Below are 26,396 nucleotides of genomic sequence, written 5' to 3'. Positions count from 1 at the left end.
ATAGTTTACAGCCACTTGTACAGTATTCCTGTGTATGGCCTGCTGGCTGATCAGTGGGATAATGAAGAGTATCTGAAATTGTGTCATCAGAGCTTCCTGCCCATCACTGGCTGAGCACATGCTGTTCTAGCAGAGGCCTTTCCCGATCCCTCTATTAATATCATACCAGCCCCTTTATAAGCATCTCAGGTTCTATTAACAGAAAACATAATAAAAAAAAGTTTTGACAATCAGCTTTTTATATTTATTAGATTTGGTCAGATAAACATAGTATTTTTTAATAAGACAGTTTACAATAACATAGCAACATTGTCTACTCTTGTTAACAAATATTGTGCAACACGTATTAGAATATTCACAGTTAAAAGGCAATAAACTAGCCCCTGCCAAAACTGATCTTTTGTATTTTGTGCTAGCCATGAGAGTAGCCTTCCTTTCACCCTGGGCAGTCTAATACTTTGAGAGGAGTATAAAACCTTGACTTTCAGTAAGGAACTGATACACACAGGATCGTATTACTTCTCAAACAAGGTAAGCAGGAGGTCTCCATAGAACAGTACGAACAAAAATAGATTTGTATTTTGATGTCAATGTATTCATAAAAATAAAATTAATACAAAATAAATACATATAAAAGAGATGACACATACTAAAGATCTGAAGTCACTCCAGTAGCAAGGCGTTCACAGAATGCCACATTCAAAATGTTTGCAAGTCCTTTTGTTTCGTTTTTTACAGGATGAAATTGTCTCTCAGTCCATGGTTCACTATGGAAGCGGAACCACCACTTCAACGTAGTTAATAGGGAAAAATCCTGATTCACCGTTGACCATACCTTCAAACCAGTTCTCATCAATTTGATTGGTTAAAGTAATGATGTCTCCTTCCTTAAATCCAAGTTCTCCTTCATTTTCTGGCTCAAAGTCATACAGTGCTCTGCAGCAAGGCTGGTCCAAGTTTCCAGAGGAACCTATAAAATGTACAGGAAGCAAACAGGCATCGATTAGCTGAAGCCTATTACTTTCGGCAGCAGTGAAGGCGCTACAGGAAGTGTATATGTAGACCAAACCAAAAAATTGGCTCTTTTATTTATTTTTTTATCAAATAACACTAAGGTGTATAGTTATATTCTGAAATTTCAATTTGCCACTGGTTGCCAGAGAAAAAATGTGAAACTCCCATACAAGTGAATAGCAAGCTGTCCATTCACCATTTAAAGAGGACATAAGCTCCCTACAACATGTATAGTTAGTTACATAGGGTTGAAAAAAGAGTCCATCAAGTTCAACCCATCCAAGTAAACCCAGCACACACAGCCTATACTTACCAATCTATACACTCACATACATAAACTATATATACAACCACTAATACTAACTGTAGATATTAGTATCACTGTAGCCTTGGATATTCTGCTTCTTCAAGGCAGGCCCCTCTTAAAGGCATTAACAGAATCTGCCATTACCACATCACTAGGAAGGGCATTCCCCAACCTCACTGCCCTAACCGTGAAAAACCCCCTACGCTGCTTCTAATCTAAAGGGGTGACCTCTGGTGCGTTGATCATTTTTACTGGAAAAAAGAACATCCCCCATCTGCCTATAATCCCCTCTAATGTACTTGTACAGAGTAATCATGTCCCCTGTAAAATTGCTCAAAGTGCTCTTCTGAGCACTTCTACATTATTAATTTGTTTCTTTTTGTATTCATGATATCAGCGCATTTGACAATGCTAATATCATAAATATGTATTACAAGGCCCCCTGCTGTTTTGCAAGTACAAAATGGCAAAAGCTTAAATTACATATGCCAGAAGTGTCTTCTGATTCTACTCGGTTCAGTTGCATCGCTCGTGATTTCCAACCTGGTTTATAGATAAATTTTTCAAAACATTGCAGTGGGTAAACAATATGGATCGAGGGAAACTGCACTTTGTTTTCTGTTGGAGAAGCCAAGACCCTGAAGAACCCGAGGAACTAGCCTAGCTAAACGCAATTTCTTCCACTGCCTATAAAGCTGGGTGTCCCAAAAAAGTTTTTTTTTCCCACTCATTCCAAAAACGACATTGCTCTAAATTATTGGTAAATAGTTGCAAGCTGGTTACACCTTTACCTGATGGCTTGATTGATGAGTTGCTGGGAATCCCATTGTGATGTAGCTTTTCATTTGACTCCAGGGTTGCAATTATTGATTTATGTTGTAATTCCCTCTTTGGTCGGCTGGAGGCTGTATTCATTCTGGGAACAGAACAAAACACTGCTGTCAGCAGCTGAATGCAAACAACAGGATTTCATCTCAAAGGAGCACATTCTCCCCCTGATTCAGTGCTGGCTGAGCTTGTAGTAACAATATTAGGCTGATGCCACACCAGGCGTAGGGCTGATTTTTTCGGCAAGCGTTTTTCCGCTTGCCGAAAAAAGGGCGAGAGAATGCAAAGTCTCGCGTTTTAATGCGTATATCAGCTACATGTGCCTGCACCCGAGCGTATCTCATTCATTCGGGTGCAGGCACAAGTAGCAGGCGTAGGGCTGAATTTTCGGCAAGCGTTTATCCGCTTGCCGAAAAAATCAGCCCTACGCCTGGTGTGACATCAGCCTAAGAGTATGGCCATTACTTAAGGTGCACTAGGTGGCAAATTTCGGTGATTGGGTAGAGTAAGAGGTTGTACGGGAAGCGTGCTTCCCATATGCACCTTGGCACCATGCTGATAACACAAATCTTGCCCAATTGCCTGCTCATGTAGGACCCAGTTAGGAGCTAATGAGGCTAAGATGAGCTAATGAGAAATAAGAGTTAAAGTTTTCATTTGTCATTATTTGTTTATGATTAAAGGGGCTGTTTACCTTAAAATACCTTTCAGTATATTTAGAGAGTGCTATTGTGAAACAATTTGCAATTGGTATTATTTGTTTTATTAGTGTGTTTTTTTAATTATTCAGCTTTTTAATCAGCAGCTATATGGTTGCAATCGTCCAAATTACCCTAGCAACCAGCTTTTGATTGAGAATCTGGAATATGAATAGGGGTGGGTCTGACTAGAAAAAGATAAGTAATAAAAAGTAACAATAATAATGAAACAGTAGCCTGAAAGAGCAATATTTTTTGCTGCCATGGTCAGTGACACCCTTTTCAAAGATGAAAAGAGACAGATCAGGAAATACATTTAAAAAACAATAAAGACCAACAGAAAAATTGCTAAGAACTGGCCATTTTATTACATACTAAAAGTTAACTCAAAAGTGAACTGCCCATTTAAATACTATAAAATATGGATCAAATGATTATTTCTTTGATAGAAACTGACAAATCCTATATAGAGAAGGGTCTGTAGCCTTGGAAGCTAATGCAAATTCCTACTCCAAATTGTGTCAGTTGTGTGCCAGTGCTTGTCAGATATCTGGAACAGTGTAGGGTGCATTTCCAGTATTGCCTCTGCAAGTCAGTGGAGGGCATTTTCAGGCACCTTGGCCCAGCTTTTCTGGGCTATTTAAAAATGGGAGACTCGCAGCAACCAGTAAGGATTTTAGTGTAAATTCGTAACAAAATATCTGATATGGTTAAATCCTCTCTTTCAGTGTGCACAATATTCGATGGCGCCACCATTGCTTAAAACCATTACCTGCCAGTGGCTCACCTATTGTGTAACCTGTTGTGTAGGTCCTCAAGAATCTGAGCAGACTGTCTGTGATAGTCTAAGGCAGCTTCTACAAATACAGACAGTTGGCTTACTTGTTCTATCTGTAATAAGAAGACAGCAGTTATTAGATGAACCTCAAACAAGCCACTCTAAGATGCATTTGTGATATTTTGGGGTAGGTTATATATCCCATACATGACATACTGGGGCTAATCTATAAACATTGGGCAAATTGGCACATGGGCAATAACCCATAGCAATGAATCAGTAAATCAGATGGAATAGGGGCTCCATGCAGACCTGTCGGGAGAGGAAAGCAACCATTTTCCTCCTGATCATATATATATCTTGTTTTGTCCTTATACATGGGCACATAAGCTGCCTACACAGTCAGGACTAATATAGGGGCAGCTTTTTCACAAAGGTGTTCCCCAACTGCACTTGCTTCGCTGTGCTGGGTTTTTCCTTTCATTTAGTTACAACGAGCAGGGTGCTGATCTGTACCACACTGAGCCCTAAAGCAGTTAAACTGGAGAGGCCAGAGTATGCTGGTGGGCTTCTCATTATTATTATTCATGTGGCTTTATTTCCTTTGCATCAAGGTTTACTAATTCTTCCATTCTCATCAGTTGAAGAAAGTACCACATGGCAGTATAGTAAGTGCAAATCAATCTTTTTACTTAAGAACAGTGGTTGCAAATGTCACCAAGATAGCATTAATTAAGCACACAAAACTGGGCAATAACATAATCATAATAGTCAGTTTTTTTCAGTCCCTATTTATCACACTATTGTTGAGCTTTTTTCTCCTGTTCAGACCTGTTGAAAAGATGAAATTTTATAACTAAATGACTATAGTTAATGTGTGGGTTAAGCACTGCATATACCAGTAACGTTATATAAATAAAGAGATATACATATACCTCATACATTTATGAAACAACACTGTAATTGAGAATCTAAGCTGCAGTTCTACATATTCCCACCAGATGGCGTAAAATGTCACAAAATATTCCTGGAACATCCTGATAAACACCATTAATTTTCTTGCATCATCTGCAATACACAGCTTTTTATATCAGCCTGTCCCTCAGAAAGGCATAATCAGCTCATACATTACATTATTTGTGATTTCATAATGCAAGTGGAATTGAAAGAAGAATTTGAATTGGGAAATAGGAGAATAAGGAAAATGAAGTGATGACCCTGCAAGATACATGACCAAGTCTTATACTGCTGCTACACAGTACAAATAAAGCTTTAATAAGATGCAGCTGCTTGGGCACCGCTGTATTTTAGAAAGATAAGTAATTTATTGAAATGCAGAGATTTAATCCCAGGTTGGATGGGTGTGATCTCAAATAACATATAATAATTCAATGAACTGGGATCAGTAAATATCTCTTTCTGACTTAATTATCTGTATTTAATAGTCAGTCCTTAGAAGACAGCTGGATTACTCTGTATACTTTTAGGCTAATGCCACACAAGGCTAATTCTTGGTCTGCTTTTCAGATGGCCCCCTGGCATTCTCTCCTTTTTTTTAGGTGCTGAACCATGTGAGTATGCATTTTTATGCTGAAATACGCTCTGTGTGCCTGCAGCCAGGCTGAAACATTGCCTCTGAGTGTAGACACAGGAGAGAGCGGATGCAAACGGAAGGGCTGTTTCTCGTCAGTGCTTATATGCAGGCTGAGTAACAGACCAATGTGGCACCAGCCTTATTGCTGTTGTTTATAAATATGTAATATACTACTCCTAAAATATTTTAATACCCCCTGTATCCCCCCCAAAATATTTTTAAAGCAGCTACTGAAATAGTAGATCTGCCAACAACCCTTACTGTACCCTCCCTCTGCTCGCGGCCACTGGGTCTGCTGTCTCTATAAGATCTGCTACCTCCCCTGAGGTTGTGTCACTGTTATTTATGTGCTGGGAGAATAATACACTGGCACCATAATTACTTGAGAGAAATGATTTACGGAAAAGAATAAAAGCCTATCATAGATGCAACACTTACCAACTCCATATTACTGGGAAAATGTGCTTGTAGCTGACAAGGTTATAATCATCATAAAATATATATCAATTGTGTTTTTATGTCATATAGAACATAACACTGTGTGAAAGTGTGTCGCCTACACTATTATTTGTTTGCTAGCAGAATCTCTACAGTAGACTTACATCATTTTCCAAGAAGTTAAACATGCTCCTTTCTGCTAGTTCCTTGGACTCTTCAAATTTCTCCACTGCTTGTCTGATTTCCTCATCCGGGATCTTCCCCTGGCGCCTCTTTTTATAGTCATAATCTAAACGACGCCCTTCCAGCCTTTTTAAATGGTACTGTAAAGCAGAAAATATCGAGAATGGCTGAGAGCAATCGTCACTTGTGTTAAATACAGATTTGATCCAGAAAGTAGGTTGGACTACAGGCACACTGGGGAATTCACAGAGAAACAGGAACCTGCTATTATACAGTCCATTCACTTAATCCCCTTGGCTAATACAGTTGCTACTCCACTTACCTCTTGGGCAGAGTCGGCACATCTATAATACATTTACAAGAACATGAACAGGTTGGAGGTAGAGTGGATTAAGAACTAAAAGCATAATGTCTCTAAGCCATCTTTACCCACAACACTTCTTGAAATTGTAACACTGTAGTTCATACATCTCACTGGCACCTACCCCAGGACACAATATTAAAAAATATTATTTTCATATCGAAGAGCCGTTCTTTTTAGCTTTTTGGTAAATACCTGCATTCTTGTCCAACGAATTGATATTACAGTTGGACTAGTTGAGAACCCACAAGAAGCTGTTCCTTATGGGTTGCCAAAGATCCATAAAAGTGTGGTAAATCCACTGTATCTGCCATTAATTTTGCTACTTATCCGCTGTCTCAGTTTATAGATATTCAGCTTAAAGACTTGGTTTATAATTTACCAAGCTATATACAAGACACACAATATTCCCAAGGAAATTTGGGAAGTGATCTTCCACAATCTAGGGGCACAGTTAGGTCTGGTGCCTAGGGTGGCACCGGGCGTAAATTCAGCACTGATAATATATCAGTCTCAGATGCTGAGATGTGGTAGGTTACAATCCATATTGGCTCATTATTTGTTATTCCTTGGGAACTGGGCATAAAAGCTGTCTTTTTTAGCTTTGAAAGACAGAACGGAATGGAGAGCCCTGTTGCACCAATAAATACCAACCTTGTGATTGGTTATATGGAAGAGAACAACATATTCTCTTCAGAGCTGGCATCTTTATGGAACACCATAATTTCTTATCTTAATATATTAGTTCCAAATATGGTGTTCAATATGGAATGTTACATAAAGGTAATGTGGCTTGTTAGAGAAAAGGTTTGGAAAACATTAGGGTTAAATGTCTAAATGACCTTACTGTTTGGAGGGAGGTTGGTGGTTTTATATTGTGCAACTTTGTTTGTATAATTGTGTTCCAAGAAAGGAACTTGTGCAGTTTTGAAATGTCAGCAAAGAAACAAAATGGTTTTTAACAAAAAGTTAAGTGCCCTGGTAAAGAAATCGGTTTCTTTAGAGCTGTTTTTGTCAGGTATCATAATTTATGTAGAGACTTCTCTAATAGGATAAACAATAGATAAGCTCTCTTCTTGTCTTATGTGGTTTATAATAATACTCTGACACAAAGATGCATGTAGAGAGACAGATTGCTGAAGTAATTCAGTACATTTCTTTTAAATATTGCACTTATAAACATCCCCTCCACTGGCACTCTGCAGCCCCCCTCCCCCACCACTGGCCTTCATTATTTTGCAGACATAATCAAACTCTAACATGCAAAACTGTTTCAGCACTGCTTTACTTTACATCACTTACCTTCCTGAAAATTATTGTTAAAAAGAAAATAAATATGAACTGCTTGGAATTGTTTTGGATTCCTCAGTTTGAATCTGAATGAATAAATTCTGAATGAATAAATTAAAGTAAATCTTAGGGATATTTACCAGAATTTCTTTAAGATCCTTGTCTTGTAAGGACTGTAGGGGGTCGATAAAGTTTTGTTTGACATTAATATCAAGTGAGTCCTTCACCTCTGCCATCTGTTTCATGCATTCTCCGGCATCTAGCAATGCACATCCTAGGATAAAGGAAGGAACTGGCTGATAAGCTGTTTGCAAACAATTAAAAGACAAGGCATGCTGTGCTTTAGCTATTGGCAAGATGGAAAATCTGGTATTATGCCTCCAAAATATCTCCACTACTGGGGAATAAAGATCCTTTATCTAGATTATTATCCATTAGTTATACATTGCTAACATATACATGGAAGGTATTGACCATGGTAATTCAACCAGTCAGTTTAGAAAAGCAGGGGTGAATAACTCATTATCGGTACACGGTCACATGAGAAGGGGTGACTAAGATACCTGTAATCAAAGATTGAGTTGAGGCCCTAGGTATTCCAGCACTTAAAATACATTAAATCAATATTCAAACTTTGGGTAGGTATTAGCATGTCCCTTTTACTTTAACAGGCCTTGGAGTTCTCCCACAATCCCCTCTGTTTGTGAATTTTAGTTACTCTACAGGTAGGCCAAATCTATGTGTGGCTAAAGCATCCCCAAACCTGCTATTTTAATGGTCATTTTATAAATTTAAATGTGTGTGTTTGTTTTGGAGATCCCTCGTAGAGCCCTCACTTCCACGCAATTCACAATTTGTGCCTTCCCATTAGGGTGGGTGCTGGGGAGCTCAGGGGAACGTATGCATTTGTTTTGATTATGAAATAAGAAACTTTCGAAGTAAAAATGCTCTCTCACCAAATTCTGATTCATCCCCTAATTCTCTCCCATGGCGAAGCATGCAGTCCCCCAGTAATCCTTCTGTCTGTGGGTACCCTGTAGTTTTGACTTGTCCTCGGATTTTGGACATGGTGTTCAACATTCCCAGCCGGGCTCTGTATGCTGAAAATATAAAATTCTTGCATCAACGTATTTGCATTGTGTCATTTCCAAAGCAGAGATTTTAGTGGAGCCAGAAATGCTGTTATTGTGTGATGTAAATCAAGTTAGTTGCATGGTAGATGCCACGTGTAAAGGGACCTTTGAAGTAACTTTGTGGCAACTCCAGAGCTCCCTTGTGCATGTTTGCTCTGTACTCTACCCTCATTTACCAAACATCAAATAACCAGTGTTAGGCTATAATATTATGAAAATATATTATATAAAGTGCAATATATATATTTTATTTATTTGCTTTTTTATTACTTGGTCATGCCCTGTACATGAATGTACATGTAATGAAAAAGGAAATAAAGAACATATTTACATAACCAACTACTTAAATGGATGGGCTTTGATAATTTAGGATTAGAGCAAAGAATTGTGACCAATCACCAGATTACTCACCGGATAATATATAATTAATATTTGCTTGAGCCTACAGTAATGCCATTTTTGTTATATATTAACCAATATTTTAAAAAGGTTAGCATCACTTAGCACATACCGTAATAGAGTCACCTTAATAATTATGGGCTAAAGTCAATAACAATAGTCACTGTATGGCAATGTCTAGTACCTTGGACCTATCCACTCTTCTCTGGCAGTTGTGACCAGGGACACACTACTTCTAAGTGAAACACTGCTCATATTAACTGCCCTACACATGTCAAACACTCCTATTATGGGCTAGCCTTACACAATCTAGTCTAGTCTAGGGTCACGTGTGACTTCCATTGTGGGGTTCTCCTTACCTTTTTTTTACAGAATTTTTCTGCCTATGTCTTCCTGCAATCTTCTACCCCCTCCAAGGAGGGCTAAAACCAATATGTCTTTCTTTTTATACACAAGAACTATTCATAATTTCCCAAAGAGACTTTAAGAAGATTAACCTTACTGTCCTACAGTACAATGCTTTGCTATGTGTGCCTTTATATTACCTGGGTTGGGCTGCAGGTACTCTGTAGTTTTTGAGAGAAGCTCTGCAACAACTTTGTTAGTGATGTCAATTTTCTAAAAGAGAAAAAGACACGGGGAAACAAATATACAGTATTGGTCTGTAATCACAACATAGTGTGAAACTGCACAGAAAAGCATATTCATCTGGCAGGAATATAAATGGATTTTCTCTTACTCTTTCCATCTCCTGAAAGTCATCATCGAGTTTTGTTCCTTCTGCTCCACTGATTTTTTCACTGAACAGCTGCAAGAAAACAAAAAGTGATGTTAATAATTGCTTGCAGCCGTGTGAGGAACTATAGGTGTAACCAACTATACAACAGCACCCCAGGGCCCTTTGGAATCACAACATTCCAGAATTACATAATTCTGTCCTTAAAGGGCTAAACAAAAGCTCAAGTTTTCTTACTTTGCAATATAGGCTATTTCTACACGGAATACATTGCTAAGTTCTGGGGCTGCCAACTCCCCATCCCAGGGGCTCAAAGCAATGGAGGACAAACATATACATAACATAAACATATAGATTAAAGTCAATATTCAAGCTATACACTGAAAATTAAAATATGGTTCATTAATAAGGGTTATTTCTCGGCTGAAGTTGTATCAAAAGGGCATTTGAGAACCTCCTTCCTGTTTTTTACATAAAAGCTAATGGCCCTCATTTCCTAACAGCAGGATCAGCAGTAGCCTAATGTCAAAATGTAAAAATTTGGGTGTGCAAAATTGTCATACATAACAGCATCTGCACTCTTGCACCCAGTACCAATTAGTACTTAACGTGACTGAGGTGCATGCATGTACAATGGTGACCTGTACTTTATACTTGCCATTAACCAGGAGGTAAGTACATCATGTCCAACTGTGCGCAGTTGCAGGGAAATTACGTATTGTTTAAAAAGGTGCACTTTTTAATTCCCATATTGAACCAAAGCTTGTGCCTAGAACCGCGTTTTAATCTGGGAATTGTATTGTAGAGCAAAAAGCATGCAAAACTGAAATGATTTTCTGTACTGTGCATTTAGCACCAGTAGTAAATGGCACCCTATCCATAATATGTAATAAACAGTTAAGATGCTTAACCACCAGTGGAGAAAGGATTGTGTCTTGTTGTTTACTGCTATTGTGCAGTGAATATAATAAAACATCTTGCTGAAAACGCAGTTATTTTGTAACAAAAAAAACATGCCACTTTAGCAGGTACTAAAAATGCACAATGCTCAATTGAAATTTGCAATGCAACAGTGTCACCAATTGTGTCTTAAAAAAACATCAATATCAAGTTGGCTGCACCGGCACAATCGCTGCATGTAGTCAGGGTGGCAGCCGGGTACATGAGAGATCACTTGTGTGCCACACTGAAGCACAAGAGCCAAGTACACTTTGGGCACGGGACCTTTGTGTGATAGTCCCTGCTTGTGTTGACATCACATTTCTCCCTATAAAAGACTCAGACTTGCAGTGATTTAGATTTTCAGTTGAACAGAAGCATCATGCACATAATGCATGCTCTTTGTTTATATGTCCACTATTGCTCATAAAAATACATTACTGCCATTATTTCTCATATAAAAAAGATACTAAAATGGGAAAGAATGCCAACTAAAAGGGATGATTAAGTCATAGCCTTTTTTCCCCACTAATTTCACTAAGTGACTATAGCTTGATTATGTGCCTAATCATTTAGCAGCTCAATTACAAAAATTATAGCTTTCAGATATCCCCGCTCACCTTCATGGTGTCCTATGCTCCTGTCCCCTGCATTCTGGGGCAACTAGTGGATTAGGTTGCCATAAAGCAGTGGTGACCAGATTATTCAGATAAGGGGTCAATGTTTAATGATGCAATCCCATCAAGATCTTCCACTGACTGCTACAGTATTGTAAGGTGCTCAGTTAATGATTCTTGGGCACTTCATTGCATTTATTAGCAGACCTTAGCAGACCTTAGTACCAAGGGTGGTGAGTGAGGGGCATTAGTGGAACTTTAGTCTGATACATCAGGCCGGCATTCTGCCTGCTGTCATAACAGCATATCTATATAAACAGCAGTTTTAGTTTATTTGATGTCTCTGCAATACATGCCTAACATCCAAAGTAGTGACCTTAAATCAGTGATTCTGGGAACCCACAACCAATATCTGATACAGGTATCGGACCCCTTATCCGGAAACCCGTTATCCAGAAAGCTCTGAATTACGGAAAGCCCATCTCCCATAGACTCCATTGTAATCAAATAATTCAGAATTTTAAAACTGATTTCCTTTTTCTCTGTAATAATAAAACAGTACCTTGTACTTGATCCCAACTAAGATATAAATAATCCTTATTGGATGCAAAACAATCCTATTGGGTTTAAGTAATGTTTTATTGTTTTTTTAGTAGACTTAAGGAATTGAGATCCAAATTACGGAAAGACCCCTTATCCGGAATAACCTTGGTCCCGAGCATTCTGGATAATGGGTCCTATACCTGTATAACTCTTTTTGGCCTAGGGCAAGCCACATGTCTGTGAGCCGCAGGGTACAAACTCAGAATGTAAGTGGTAATTGGAAAGGCATAAATGTCTTGTGTTGTAATTAAGAATACAATACCATGAATACAATTCATGATGAGAGCTATATATATATACATATATGAACAAACCTGAGGGGAAAACCAACACAAGCATGTTTTAATCTTACCGGTTGTGTCTGACCTACTAAATTTAACAGACCATTGAATTGGCAGCAAGGCACAGCTTTCTCTGCAGGAAAGTATGGAATCTATTATACAAATGCCCAACAATGAATGCTTTCACTCCAGACTCCAGTACAGCAAACATCAATAGCTGGAAGTTCTAAGTGATATTTACAGGAATCTGACACTTACAGAGTACCCCCTGGAGTTAAAGAATGGGTTGGGAAGGGAGGATTGGCCATTTCTATAACCACGAGCCTTGGCAGCTGGCAGCTTCTATAGATACACAGAAGCGGCTTCATTCCATTTCTGGTGTTGTAGCATTACATAGACTTTACTTCAGACAAAACATATATTTACAGTTATAGGCAGTAGAATTTATTTTCCTATTAAATGGCATGCATTTTTATACAACAAGTAAGGTATCATTTTAATTTATGTAGCCTTAAACCTTATGTAACAATGTTTTCGGGGGGGGAGGAGCAATAATCTCACTTAGGGTGGCCCACATTGACAAGCTCTTTTCTAGTGGTTCTTAAAAACACTAACTGCTTTATTGCTGGGACTGGATCCACTTTAGTTCACACAGATCTCTTACTGATGGAGGGGACACTGTAGCAATCAAAGTTAATGGGAAACCCACCTATATCCCATATTCAATATACATTTCAAGTACACATTTACCCATTTCATAGCTTCCTTCCTGCACCATATTTGGATAATGGTGCCCCAGAAACATATACCAGAGCTACTAGCAATGCCCTGGAAAGGCAAGTAAGGCTTATGGCAGCACACTATGGAACCTGCAATGTGCATATATTATATATACACTTGAAAATGATACACAAGTAACCAAGTATAAGGGAAGGCATGGATACTGGAAAAAATGGCATTAGAGATGAGATAGTTAACCTTCGGAACTCCAGCTGTTCCCCACAAACATCCAGCCTCGATGATGAGGGTGTATTGGGAGTTATAACTCTCCAGCAACAAGAGAATGATTTTGAGCATGATTTTGTTCATTTGATATGCTTCCCACTTACAGTTTCATCTGGGCATCAATCACTAGAGGACACCACAAAAATGTTGTATTTACCCATTATTTCTAATTTTAAAAGATTTTAAAAGCCTACAGTCATACTGATGTGCTTGTAAGAGCCTATGGAAGTGTCCCTGCACTGCTAGAAATCATCATACAGTCACTTTATTTTCTAATATTTCTGTATTCTGGAGGGGGAATCCAGATTTGTCTCTCCTCTGCTGTGTTACCTCTGCTATCTGCCGCAGTGTTCCTGATAGTAACTGCAGTGTAATTTGTCTGTATGCACCCTGGGGCCTGGGACACTTCCTCTAACATTCCTGGATGAACTGAACAATATCCTGAATCTTTTCATACATCTACAGCAATTGTACTTATTATCAGTACATACTTCCTTGCCTGAGCTATAAATATATTGCAAGGAAACACTGCTTACTTGGCCTTTATTTTTATTTCTAATGAGTGGGGAGGAAGTATCAAGAGTAAATATTAACTAATCTGGTATATGTGCTAGAGTTATTGTCTCTGCTCCCATGAAATGTGTATTGAAATGTATATTGAAATGTATACCCCCAAAACGAGTTATATTCAGAACTCTGCATTTGCACTTTTAATAGTAAATGAGCCCTGACATCTTCTTTGGTATGTATTAATTAACTACATGAAAATATTTAGAGAATAGCAGTGAAGGGAATCCCTTTCCCTCTCCCTCCTACAGTATTATACTCTTGATCCTTCCTTAACCATATACGTATGGAACCTGTTATACAGAAAGCTTGGGACAGGGGTTTTCTGGATAAGGGGTCTCCATACCCTACGTATACTAAACGATAATTTAAACATTAAATAAACCCAATAGGATTGTTTTGCCTCCAATAAGGATTAATTATATTTTAGTTAGGATCAAGTACAAGCTTCTGTTTTATTATTACAGCAAAAAAGGAAATCATTTTAAAAAATCTGAATTACATTATTTAATTAAAATGGGGTCTATGGCCTTCCTGTAATTGGAAGCTTTCTTTCTAGATAACGGATTTTTGGATAAGGGATCCCACACCTGTACCACCTTACTGGTAGGGTTGCTACCTATCCCTGCCGCTAACTCCTTGGTGTCATATTTATGCCTTTCCCCCATAGATTCCCACATTTTGTTTTAACCACTTCTGCCCCTCTGCCTATAATTTGTCTCCCAGTCCAAGCCCTGCCCTTTGCATCTGTTCTCCCTGTCCTATTTCCTGTTTTGCCCACCTTCTGTATCCTGACCCCTGCTATCTACTCACTACCGCTTCCTGCTTTATATGCCTTTCCTTCCATAACCCCCTGCTGTTTTGTTACGTTTGCAACTTTTATTTAAGGCAGTCTCTGTCTGACATACTAAGTCCCCTGACTTTTTCAGTAGTGGAGGAAATTAAATGACTGTATAAGATCCTTGAGAAGAGACACTCCATGAAGCAGCGGGTGAGCCACTGGCACCAGGCAGAGATGCACCCGCATTCTACATTTCTAATACAACTTTTCTGCTGAGCAAATTGTATGTAACAAAAGAGCTCAGTATTCACAGGCCAAGGATACATTCCTAACAATAAATACTTTGTTCCCAGAGCTGACTTCTTCATACATTGTAATTTTCTGTATGGTAATGACTCTTGCAGAAATTTTGCTTGTGACTATCAAATATTTGTGCTGCTGTTCTGCCACACATTGCAAAAAACCTTGCCGGCGCGTGTCATCATATTCTGTTTTTCCTGCTATTAACTTGTCATCACAGGTCAGAGCAAAGGAAAAAGCACATATCTGCAATAGCATCTGAGCTAGGTAAAAACAGAGTCAAGTGGGAGCTATGATAAACTGATAGCCATGAATACTATTTGCACTGTAGAGAATTAGCAGGCTAGTATATTAATATGAGCGTTAAAGGCTAAAGGCTTTGCTAGAAGGTAACAGCAGCAGTACTACTTGCAATAAGAGAAATGAAAAGCACAGTTGGAGGAAATACAAGCGCATCTAGAAGTTCCTTGTGATATGGAAAGTAATTTAAATGTGAGAAATTAGTGGGTAAACCAAAACTGCATGAAAATAACTAACTAAAAATTAACAGGAGCTAGGGCCAAATTATATATCCATTAGTTTGGACAGGCTTTCAAAATATGTCCTTTTATAGATTTTTAACTTTATATACTATAAGGCCCAGTGTATCTGCTAAGGAGTATTCCTAAACAATATTTAACCCACATCTCACATTCATTTCTAACAGTATTTATCAAATATTACAGTTTTGGCTGTCCTAGGCAGGGTTGGACTGGGCTGGCAGGACAACAGGAAAAACCCATAGGGCCCATCCCCTGTGGGCCCCACTGACCCAGATCTGATCCCCACCTGCAATACTGTCATTCCCCTGGTGCCTTAACTCCCCCAATCACGGTGAAGTAAATAAAAAAAGAGCCTTATCTTGTACTCTTTTTCTTGTAGCTTTACCTTTATCTAGGTACAGATGCCATACAGATGCTAATGGGTCACAACTCAACAAGCACCCGCAATTATGCTGGAATTCTAGGTAAAGACTCTGTGTTATAATTAAAAACATTGTGACTTGTGTCCAATATTTGCAATTTGCACCATGTGCCCCTTAAATTAAATCAGACTTTGCAGCCTTTTAGAAAATCTGAATTTGTCATATATTTATAAATACCTTTTTTAACATTCCTTGAAACATATTATATACTGCCCAAAAGATCAACTTCATATACAAAAATGTACTAGTGAGGCTTTTCCCATTGAGTGACTGCAGCAGTCTTCATCACCAGCTAAAAAGCAGCTTGAATTAACAGTCAGTAGCTGACTAAGTTGGAGTGGTCCAGGCTGAAAATCTCTTTAAAACAAGCAGCTTGTATAACATATATTGGAAAATACTAGTCCTAGGAGGTAGCAGACAGTCTAAGTAATTGATGGCACTTGTCCTCAGTACTTTCAGACCAAAGAATGAAGGCAAAGCTGATAATATATTCAGGCAAAGGCTGCCCTTGGCACTCCAGCTGTTTTGGAGCTACAGCAGTTCTGTGGACAGAGAGAGATGCTAGAAACTGGGAGTTCTCCAACAGCTGTAGAGCCCTCAGGGTCCCATCCTATTAAGTGTCATTAGCACAGCTCTGTGTAAGCATCAACCACAGGTCTCAAATCTCTGTTAACCAACCAGAAATCTGAACAGTGCTCAGCTTTAATCTGCAATAGTCCCTGTATTCATGTACCACTGCCAATGCCACTAAATCGGTGCCTCTATGCTGTTAAATCCCACTTAAAAACCATTTCTTAGTAAGTGTCTCTGTAAGCACAGATCTCTCTGTTTTGATACACTCAGCAATCTGATAAAGTACCTTTGCAATAATGTTCTTTAGCAGGAAACAAATTGACACTCAAAGAAATGGATTTGTTTAATATAGGAAACTAAAGCCCTGTTTAAAAGAGGACTAAAGACTAACTAAAGAAGCAGGCTAAAAATGTTGTACATTATATTATCGGGGTTCTGTACCAGCCCAAGGCACCCACAGCCCTTTGGCAGAGAAGATCTGTGCCCCCAAAGATGCCCCAGTAGCTCCCCATCTTCTTTTCTGCTGATTCCCTGCACATGCTCTGTGCTGCTGTCACTTACTGAGCTTAGGGACCCACTCACACTATATCGTATATATAGAATATAAATGTCACAATACAAGGATGATTAGTAATTTATTTAGATTCTCATTACACTGCAGCTTAGAAACCAGTGAAATTATCATCAGAATTTAATAATGAGCCCTGTAGCATCAGCTTTTATGGTGATCATCACCTTCTGCTTGATAATCTGTGACGACCGCTAAGCCTGGCTTTTCAACAACTGCCCAGAGCAAACTGAGCATGTGCAGTGTCACTGATACTCCTAATCAAGATGGTGGCCCCCTGTGCACAACTTTAAAGTCCTAGATCATTACTGTTATAGAAACTTTAGCCTTGTGCAGTAAGTTCAGTATATAAGACATGGTATTTCTAGCCACATTTATTTTTAGGGTTTAGCTTTTATCTGGGCACCAGTTATGGTTACTCCAAAAAACTTACAGGCAGGGTAATTGGCTCCTGATAAAAAAAAATGGCTTGAATGTGTGTGAATGTGGTAAGGACTTTAGTTTGTAAGCTGGGCAGGGATAGATATGAGCTCACATTGTCTGGCAAGCTCTGTGGCTCCATGACTGTTTAACCTTGCTGCCATTATTATTATTAATATGAATGTATATTCCACAGTGCTGTACAATAAATAGGTATATACACTGAACATACAGATTTATTTACAAAAGCAGCCAATAACTGATACAACAGGTAAAGTGAGTCCAAAAGAACTTACAATCGAACATGCCATCTTTATTAGCACTTTTCAGCCATCCCACATAAATTCCCTAACAAAGATAACTCCAGTGAAAAGAATCTGTCGAGAATTCTCAGATTTACTAATGGTAAGCAATATTGCAACTCCCACTCATCTGTATAAATGTAAGTAGAAAGGATGGGAGTACAGAGAGCACCACTGGCTGATAATGCGTTATACATCATACTGTAGCAAAGGTGCACCATTATGCTAAACAAGTGCTGCCCAACTTCTGTTTTGACCACTCCCCCATGTTAACATAAACATTAATTCAAAAAAGTTCATTAAGTCATATTAAACCATACCCTTAAATACATATGGCTCCTTCTCCCCTGTGGATAGCACAGCAGGGGAAGGACCCCCTAACAACAATTTCCAAATGCTAACAAACTACCAGAACAAATCCAGGTTCACTTCTCCTACAGGCAGCATAGGGTAGGCAGAATAGGGCACACACAGGCCGTATAGAGCAGGCATAGTATGGGACACAGGGGGCATAGGGCAGGCAGAGTATGGCACACACAGGCAGGGTAGGACAGGCAGAGTATGGCACACACAGGCAGGGCAGAGCAGGCAGAGTATGGCACACACAGGCAGGGCAGGCAGAGTATGGCACACACAGGCAGGGTAGGGCAGGCAGAGTATAGCACAAACAGGGGGCATAGGGCAAGCAGAGTATGACACACACAGAGGGCACAGATCTGAGGCGTGAACGATACAGGGGCTTACAGGTATAAACAATGCAAAGACTTACAGCCTGAATCTGAAATGTAAACAATGTAGGGGGAACAGTTAATCTCAGTACTAATTAACACCTTTTAAACTTACACAAAAGTAAGCAGTCACAGCAGCCAGACAGGTGGGGCCACACAGAGGGGGGGGGGGCGGGTTGGGGCTGGACAGCACTGTGCCAAACTGTGCTCTGCTATTACTGCTACGGCACATGTCTTAATAACACCAAGACTCTACTCAAAAATAAGAAATACACATCAGAAATACACATGAGGAAGTAAGTGTGGACTGCATTAATTATAGGGCTGTAAGATTTCACATTCCGCAGCTTATTATTATTACTGACAGCTACATATCCATGAATCATGTTAATGATGCTGACTTAGTGATGGGATCACCGCTCATCTAACACAACATAAATATATTTAAGGAAGGAGAGGATTGATAGGACAACCAAAAATGTAAATTGCCACGTGTTTGATATGTGGGCCATAGAGAAACATGTCAGGAATTTGAAGTTATGAATGTACAGAAAGTAGGCAAAATAATGACAGCAACATTCTATGGGTATGGGTAAAGGAATGGAGAAAATGGACCTAAGACATACCAGAGATTGAAACAGGTTAAAGCACCTTCCTGACCCTGTGTTAGTGTACATTTACAGGAACTAGGTAGGAACTCTAAGGCCACATATATTTTGGATCCTTTAAAAAGATACCCAGCCCAGTAATAATCTTTTAGTTTTGGTTTATGTCTCTACAATTAATAAAATTTCAACATAATGAATAAGGCTATATTTCATTTATATTAGTTTTCCTGTCAACCCTTAGGGCCACGGTACATGTAGCCTTCTCAGTCTGGTGCAGTTTGGCCGGCTGAAAAATGCCACAAACCAGCTTCTATGACAATTTCCTTGAACATCCAGTGCATGTGATTTTGTGCTGAAGAGCTCCTATATTGGAGGGTTAAGGTGTTTCATATTAAAATGAATGTGAGCTGCCACAGCCATTTTTAGTGGTTTTTGGCCAGCTGAAATGTGCCAGACCAAAAAACACCAAGGGTGCCATCAACCTTAAAGGAGACATATAGCATAAAATAAACACCCCCCTCTGAACTTTGTAGGCAATATTGAATAATATATGGTGCCAGTTTCACTCTGGGCTAAAAATGATTATTATCTTTAAAAAATGCCCCTTTCTTGAAGCTCCTTATGATCTACTCTGGTCCCTGTCTGTGTTTTAAATGAGGGGTGGGTGTATTCTAATGGCACCTGCAGAAGCACAGTGGGAGAGGGATAACCAATCAGAGCCCTGCAGTCATACAAGCAAAGGCATGCTTCAGTTCCCTATCAGGTCTACCTAGCTGCCTATTCAGTGTAGGCTCTGGAATTCCAAATAAACAATGGTCCAACCAGCCCTCCCACAGGCCCAATAAATAGTGACTGTCTATGGCATCTTACAGTAGCTCTTCTGGCATTTGCCAGAATCCACAGATTGCCAGTCCAGGCCTAGTTTCTGAATATTTTCTATTCTCCACATGGAACCTGTGAGGGCCATTCTTTTAGGTCAGAGAAGTATATGGTTGCTTTCCCTTTGTGTCTATGAACATTCTCTCTAGAACACCTCTATTATAATCATTCTAGAGTTTTTGAATGTGATGGGATAATAAACCATGTTCTATTTGCGACTTTTAGGAGACAAAGGTGTTGACAATCTACTTCATGCAATGAGGTGAATTGGGACTCCTGTGCCCACCACTACTTAGGCTCCACACCCGACACCAGCACTAGATGTGTTGAGAATCGGGGCTGAGTGGTACAGGGAGGCATGGAAGGTACATGGGGGCATGGGCACTGATTATGGTAGTTGGGTTTCTCCACTAGTTATCACACTAACTTCATAATCTATGTTCCAGAAGTTTCCAGTGCTTAAAGATTAGATTAATGGGAGGCCATGAAAAGTGGTGGAGAACATATTTGTATTCAAGGAATAAACTATAGTTGAATTGTGCACTGGGGCATAAACTGACTTCACTGTAGGTTTACCTGATTACTTAAAGGAGACATATTGGATAAATAGAAAAAAACCCTAATTTTGTAGGCAAGTATGAATAATATATGGTGCTGGTTTCACTTCCTATCTGTAAAAATGGCCCCTTTATTGGAGCTCCCTATAGATCCTATCAGTTTTCTGTCTGTGTTTCAAATGAAGGGTGGGTGTGTCCTAACGGTCCCTGCAAAAAGCACATCAGGAGGGGGAGAGCCAATCACAGCCTTGCAGTCACACAAGCACAGACAGGCTACAGTTCCCTATCAGGTCAGCTTACCTGCTGATTGGTTCCTATCCTACAGTGCAGTGTTACTGAGTGCAGCCGGTTCCCCTGCACAGTCTGGGAAAGGAGCCAGCAGGAAGTGGAACAGATGGGTGGGACTAGTGGGGTTTTAGTGGAATTTCTCAATAAATCAGTGCAAAACACATAATTTTTTATATGATATTCTTTTAAAATTGTTTCAGGTGTCATAATTCTTGACAAACTAATAACTGGTTTAAGTCACTCAGAAAATGTCCTGTATAATAACATATTCCTTCACTGTGTTGATGGGCACAGAGGACGTAGGTTCCAATATATTTGAATAATATATTGCATAAGTGCATTGAGATCCAGGTAAGAAAGAGTAAAATACATCCTTCCACTGCTCAATTGCCAGACAGGCCAGATTATGGGTTTTTGCTCACTGGCAGTGAAAAATAGTTTCTAAACAGCAATTTTACCAGGAAAATGAAGGCTCATTGAGGTGATGCACTAAAATGCATACCTGTGCCTATACCCACTCCCTAATATCTTGCACCAAGCAGAAATGTACCTGTTTAGCCTGCTCTGATTAAGTTTATGTTAGTACAAAGTATCGAGCCCAGTCAATGGGTCAAGTGAATTGGACACTTATGCCATTATTAATTCCACGTGCATCGGCACACAGGTAGTCACATCACCCTGGCTAAGAAAGGCTTGAACCACAAACTGTGCACATATTTAAAATGGATTTATTAAGTGGGCTTCTACAATGACCCTGGAATTGTAGGGGGTAATTCTGTACTTTTGGTTAGAAATGATGTTGAATTCTGTTTGAATTTTGCTCTGGTAAAGGAGCCTTATTGGCATGATGTTGCCCACTGCGCAGTTTTTCCTGAGACTGGTTAACATTCAGTTTGAATATAACATTCCAGGATGGTTTTAACTATCATCTCGGTAGTGTCCATCAGTTTTCCTTGCTTGCCCTCAATCTTAACCCTTGTGAAGTTTTGACTTATCGCTTACTTAGGGCCGGGCCAAGTAAGATGGGCAGCATGTGCACATCCCCGCCCCCCTCCTGTGTGTGAGCGTATATGTGCAGGGAGAGTGCAGGAGATCACTGAAAGTGGCTGCATTTTAGCTCCTTCAGGGCCTGAAATAGGGGAGCAGACAGAAGAGGTACATACCCAGCACCCCCCACTTTTGCACCCTAGGCACGTGCCTCTTCTGCCTTTCCCTAGTTCCACCCTGCTCTTACAGTACACTGTTGAAGGCAAACAGAAACATTTCTTCTTAGTGGTAATTACTTATGTAATTGATATGAACCAGTGAAACATTATGTTTAAACGTGTAACTAGCTAGTGTCATTGCTTCATTTGTGAACAGGAACTAGGATTACCCAACCTGGCACATTCAGTAGGTTTTCTTATACATATAAAAGAATGGTAACTCTGCCCGGCATTGCACTTTACATACTGAACTTGCATTTGTTAATGAGCCCTTATATGTATTTTAAAGGGGACACCAGCCAGAGGTCTATGTCTAGACCAATCGCTAGACTTGCACATGTGAAGAAGAAGAGAAAAATGTAATGATTTTACACTGCATGTGTGCAAGTCTAATTCTTTTCAAGGGGTGCCTGGCAGAGACCCTTAAGATGATGGCATCAAGCTGCTTTATAAAGTTGCTGGCTAGAAGCATTGGCCTGGGGAAAACCCTTAGCAGTTTTATTCACTGGGGAGTGCCTAACATTTTGACCCCCCCCCCCACAGTAAATGAGGATTTCGTTGTCCTTTAAAAATAATAACTTTATTCAAGCTCCTGTCTGACTCTGACCTGTAATGAGCAGTTGGCAGGTCCTCACCCAGAGTCACAATAGGATGTGGGCAGTCAATCACTGTTCTGAATTCACACAGGGAAAAAAATTAATTGCAATTCCCTGTCAGGTCTGCCTAATTGCTAGCAAGCTGCCCACCAGATAGGAATTGGTGTACATTCAGCAGTTCAAAATGCTACTTGTTCTCCTGGAAAGCCTAGGAAAGCAGATGGCTGGTACTAGCAAAGTTTTTGGATGGAATAGTTCCAGGGTTCCTTGCTGTATATGCATTTACATTTGTGCTATTTCCCAGAGCAGGCTGGACAGCGCCCCCAACAAGTAACCTCAAGTTGCTAAGAGCACTTCAGTATGGATGCACGTAACTTATGTAAAAAATTTCAATGAACACTCAACCTTGAGTCCAAACTAGTGATGTGCACTTGTGTAAAACCCAAACAAGTATTTTGGTTATCTCACATGTGAACTGAATTTTACAGCAAACCTACTAGCAAATCTATTGAATAAGGTACCTCATTTGTGCTATGGGTTAATTAAGGCCCATGGCACATAGTCTGTTTAAATACCTAGTAGTAGATCACTATCCACATTCTTCACTATGTAACAGTTATTGAAAGCAGTATTTGGTTATCCTTATCTGTTCTCTGCTCTCACTCCTGGTTCTTACTCTTGAAACAATGTAGCAGAAGTCAGTTCCCTTCCAGGTCCTATGATCGCTTGTCTTCTGCAATACTGATTCATGAGTTAGAACTAGGAGTGCGTAAGAAATACAGTCATACAGATATTGCATTAAATAACAACAATATCTACACATAACAGCAAACAGAATGTCCTTCAAAACAGATTGATGCATTTTGTTAGCTCTATTGGATGTTATAACTAGGAACCAATTACTCCCGTTTTCTCTGTCGTATCCATCCCAGCTTCTCTTTTAGCACAGTAAAAACAGTAAGTAGGCCATATTCCCCCTGATGGTTCACATTGGCAAGTGTCTATTCATGTTTCAGATTCACAGCTGTTCCATGACATGTTGCAAGACACAAGAGTGAAATCAGAACACATAAACAGAGGAGAATTCCCTAGGCCTGCCACTTATTCAGGGATACAAACACATGCAGAAGAGTAAATAGCATTTGCACAAGAGGAGGCAAAGCACTAGAGAGAAAATGGTGCCAATAGAAAAATGCTTATTGCTGTTGGGGAAACCAATGTCCAGCTTGTAACAATTTAAAGATATAAAAATGTACCTTATATATATTGAGAAGGTGAATCTTCTATAAATTATAAGAGGCCATTACTTACAATGTGATTATTTCTTTGCATAATTGCATTTATACAGAACTGGTGTTGTTCCTCAGTACAAGGGAACTCCAATGTCTCCGAAGCAGCCATCCCACCCTTTTTCTGATAATTTAGCCATTTAGATATGTTCCTGTTCCTATTGGCTGCTGGTCTTGATAATGAATAAATATCATTATGCAGCTAAATAAGGCTCCCCCTTAACTTGCATTGCATTTAATAAAATTAAGAACCAGGTAGGGTGTTAAAGCTCAGTGCTTAGCTAGGTGGGGTGTGGGGAGCTCATTGTGTGGAGAACTGACTGCAGGGGCCGTAGGCTGGTAGTGGCAAGGAAGAGGACGTACACAGTGGTGGGGGAAGTACACGTTGGAGGTGGTACGCTAGTAAGATGTGCATTGGGGTTTGTAATAGGAGTGGGGGCCTCTGTAGCTGGTTTGCTGTTCTCAACAGGTGGCAGCCCCGGTGCTGTCAGACAATCTATAAGAACCTGCAGCATTATATCATTGTTGTTTGTGCTGTATGGGTACTGTGCAAGCCCTCTGGGCCTGAATCCTGTAAAGAAACACTTGGAAGTGACTTACGAATCAGGTTTAAGAGAGTCCGCGCTGCTGATTAAAAGGGTACTTACTGAAAGAGCATTGCAGGCACTGTGCATCGTATGGCAGATTGTACACTGCTCAACGTAAATGATGGCAAAAGTGCCTACCTATTGATTTATACAAGTCCTTCCCCTGGAGTACAGCCAATGCCCAACAAAGTACAATAAACCAAATGCCTTCTGATGCTTTATTGATGAAACCACGAAGGAGCAAATTAGTTTTTTAAATTTACTGAGTAACATTTCTTCCAGGAACACAAATTCACATGGCTTTTCATTCTGCTTTGTCTCTTGGGAGGATTTTTTTTTCATTTGGCAGAATCATATAAGATAGTCTCCTGCCCACACTGATACACACACGCAGAATATTGGGTGCTAAGTGCATACTCAGCTCAGGACCCAATATAAAAGAAATCCCCCACAACAGTAGCGCTGTGATCTCTAATTATCATCCCAACTGACATAAACAGAAGATACACCAAAAATAACAGCTTCATTTCTTGAAGGAGGCGCCTGGTATTATAGAAACACTGTTCCACTCCTACATCCCTCGCACATCAGCTCGTGCAATTACTGTCATCTGTCTGACAGCTTCGTACAATGAGAGTGTATTATTGATGCGCTATTGATTCTGCTGTGAGCAGGGCCAGCCAGCAACAGTGTTATTCTAAACAGCCGCCATAAACTGGGGATGTCCAACCTGAGCTCTTTCAACTGTTGCAGAACTATAGCTCCCAGCATCCCCTGACAGCAACAGGTTGGACACCCCTAATCAATCAAGGTATTGATTGTGCTGTGACCCAACCCAGGCAGCAGTATCATTAATATCACTCACGGTGACAGTGAATAAAGAGAAGGTTTCAATGTACTAGGATCAAAGAGGGGTAATATAGATTTCAAGGCTGGTAAATATATATATATATATATATATATATATATTCGGTGACGTTACATGTGTTACTGTGGAAAGGATGATTGGTATTCTGTACATGGCAGGCAGAAGTACAATGCAATATTGTGAGATAAAGCTGAGATAATAAAGGGGGCAGCCCCTTAGAGCATAATAGGGATTCCAAGCAGCGCTACTACTAGGGGCATGCAGTACAACTGGGGGGTACAGGCTAACCCCTAACATATTTATGGTATTGGGTATACTGTAGATATTAAACTACTGATAAACATTCTAGCAACCTCTTTGTATTTTATTGTATCCTTTCCTAATAAAAGGGGCCCTTATGTTGGGGCAGCAAGGAATTCTCTCCCCTAAAACCTGCCCGGTAGATTGTAAGGCTGGCAGTGTATCCCCCCGGGGCAGATAGATTGCCCCATCAACTGGTGTTGTAGCATGGCAGGGGGTGGGATCAGATGGCAGGATGGTGGAATACTATCTGTGCCCCACTGTAGTGCCAGGCTCATCCCTTACCTGACTGGCTTTATGGAACTGCTTCTTCAGTCCTGCCACTGACATCCTCACATCGGCGTGGCACAGCCCGGGCCGGCTTTCTGGAGACGGTAAAGAAACTAGGGGTATAAGGGGCTAGCGGCAAAGCCAAAGCAGGAGAGCCCTGAGCCTGCAACAATTGCCCACAGCCCCGGGCCGTTCGCTCCCAGCTGCTCCCACATCCAGCACAGACAGGCGGCAGCAACACCGACAGCCAACACTTGCATGGCGAAAACACGCCCCGTCGTGTGATTGGCCCAGGGCTTGATATGCACATGAGCAGGGAGGGGTTATACTCAGCAGCCTGTTTATAGTTTAGAGTAGCCCTTCCTTACTATGTTCACCTTATACATTTGGGTGCCAGTGTTATTAGGGGCCCCTACTATGATTTATTCGGCGTTTAGCATGGGCGCAGAAAGCAACATTGTAAGTCTTCACAGCAGCATACATAATAACCATTTCCTTAAAATACATTTGCCATCTAGTGGCCACACCAGTCTCCTTTCAGT

General features: G+C 40.0%; 1 protein-coding gene across 1 annotated transcript; it reads right to left on the bottom strand.

Moving 5' to 3' along the window:
* Positions 1-221: 221 nt before the first annotated feature.
* sh3gl3 (SH3-domain GRB2-like 3) lies at positions 222-26,116 on the bottom strand. Its single transcript, XM_002940099.5, has 9 exons — positions 25,870-26,116; positions 9,763-9,831; positions 9,569-9,641; positions 8,448-8,591; positions 7,632-7,765; positions 5,822-5,980; positions 3,635-3,738; positions 2,113-2,237; positions 222-970 (listed from the first exon to the last, which is right to left on the bottom strand). The coding sequence occupies exons 1-9, from the start codon at positions 25,912-25,914 to the stop codon at positions 768-770; spliced, it is 1,056 nt and encodes a 351-aa protein (XP_002940145.1). The 5' UTR covers positions 25,915-26,116; the 3' UTR covers positions 222-767.
* Positions 26,117-26,396: the final 280 nt, after the last annotated feature.

This window comes from Xenopus tropicalis, chromosome 3, assembly GCF_000004195.4.
Source record: "Xenopus tropicalis strain Nigerian chromosome 3, UCB_Xtro_10.0, whole genome shotgun sequence".
In the NCBI taxonomy this organism is placed as follows: Eukaryota; Metazoa; Chordata; class Amphibia; order Anura; family Pipidae; genus Xenopus; species Xenopus tropicalis.
The sequence above is the reverse complement of the archived record's forward strand: the minus strand, read 5'-3'. Positions and strand labels throughout refer to the sequence as shown.

What these genes read in the sequence shown, in the direction of transcription:
- sh3gl3 (XM_002940099.5), bottom strand. Translation starts at nt 25,914, where the DNA reads ATGTCAGTGGCAGGACTGAAGAAGCAGTTCCATAAAGCCAGTCAG. An exon ending in GTACCTGCAGCCCAACCCAG is followed by an intron (nt 8,592 to 9,568) that starts GTAATATAAAGG and finishes TTATATTTTCAG; the next exon opens with CATACAGAGCCCGGCTGGGA. An exon ending in CTCATCAATCAAGCCATCAG is followed by an intron (nt 971 to 2,112) that starts GTAAAGGTGTAA and finishes TACATTTTATAG; the next exon opens with GTTCCTCTGGAAACTTGGAC.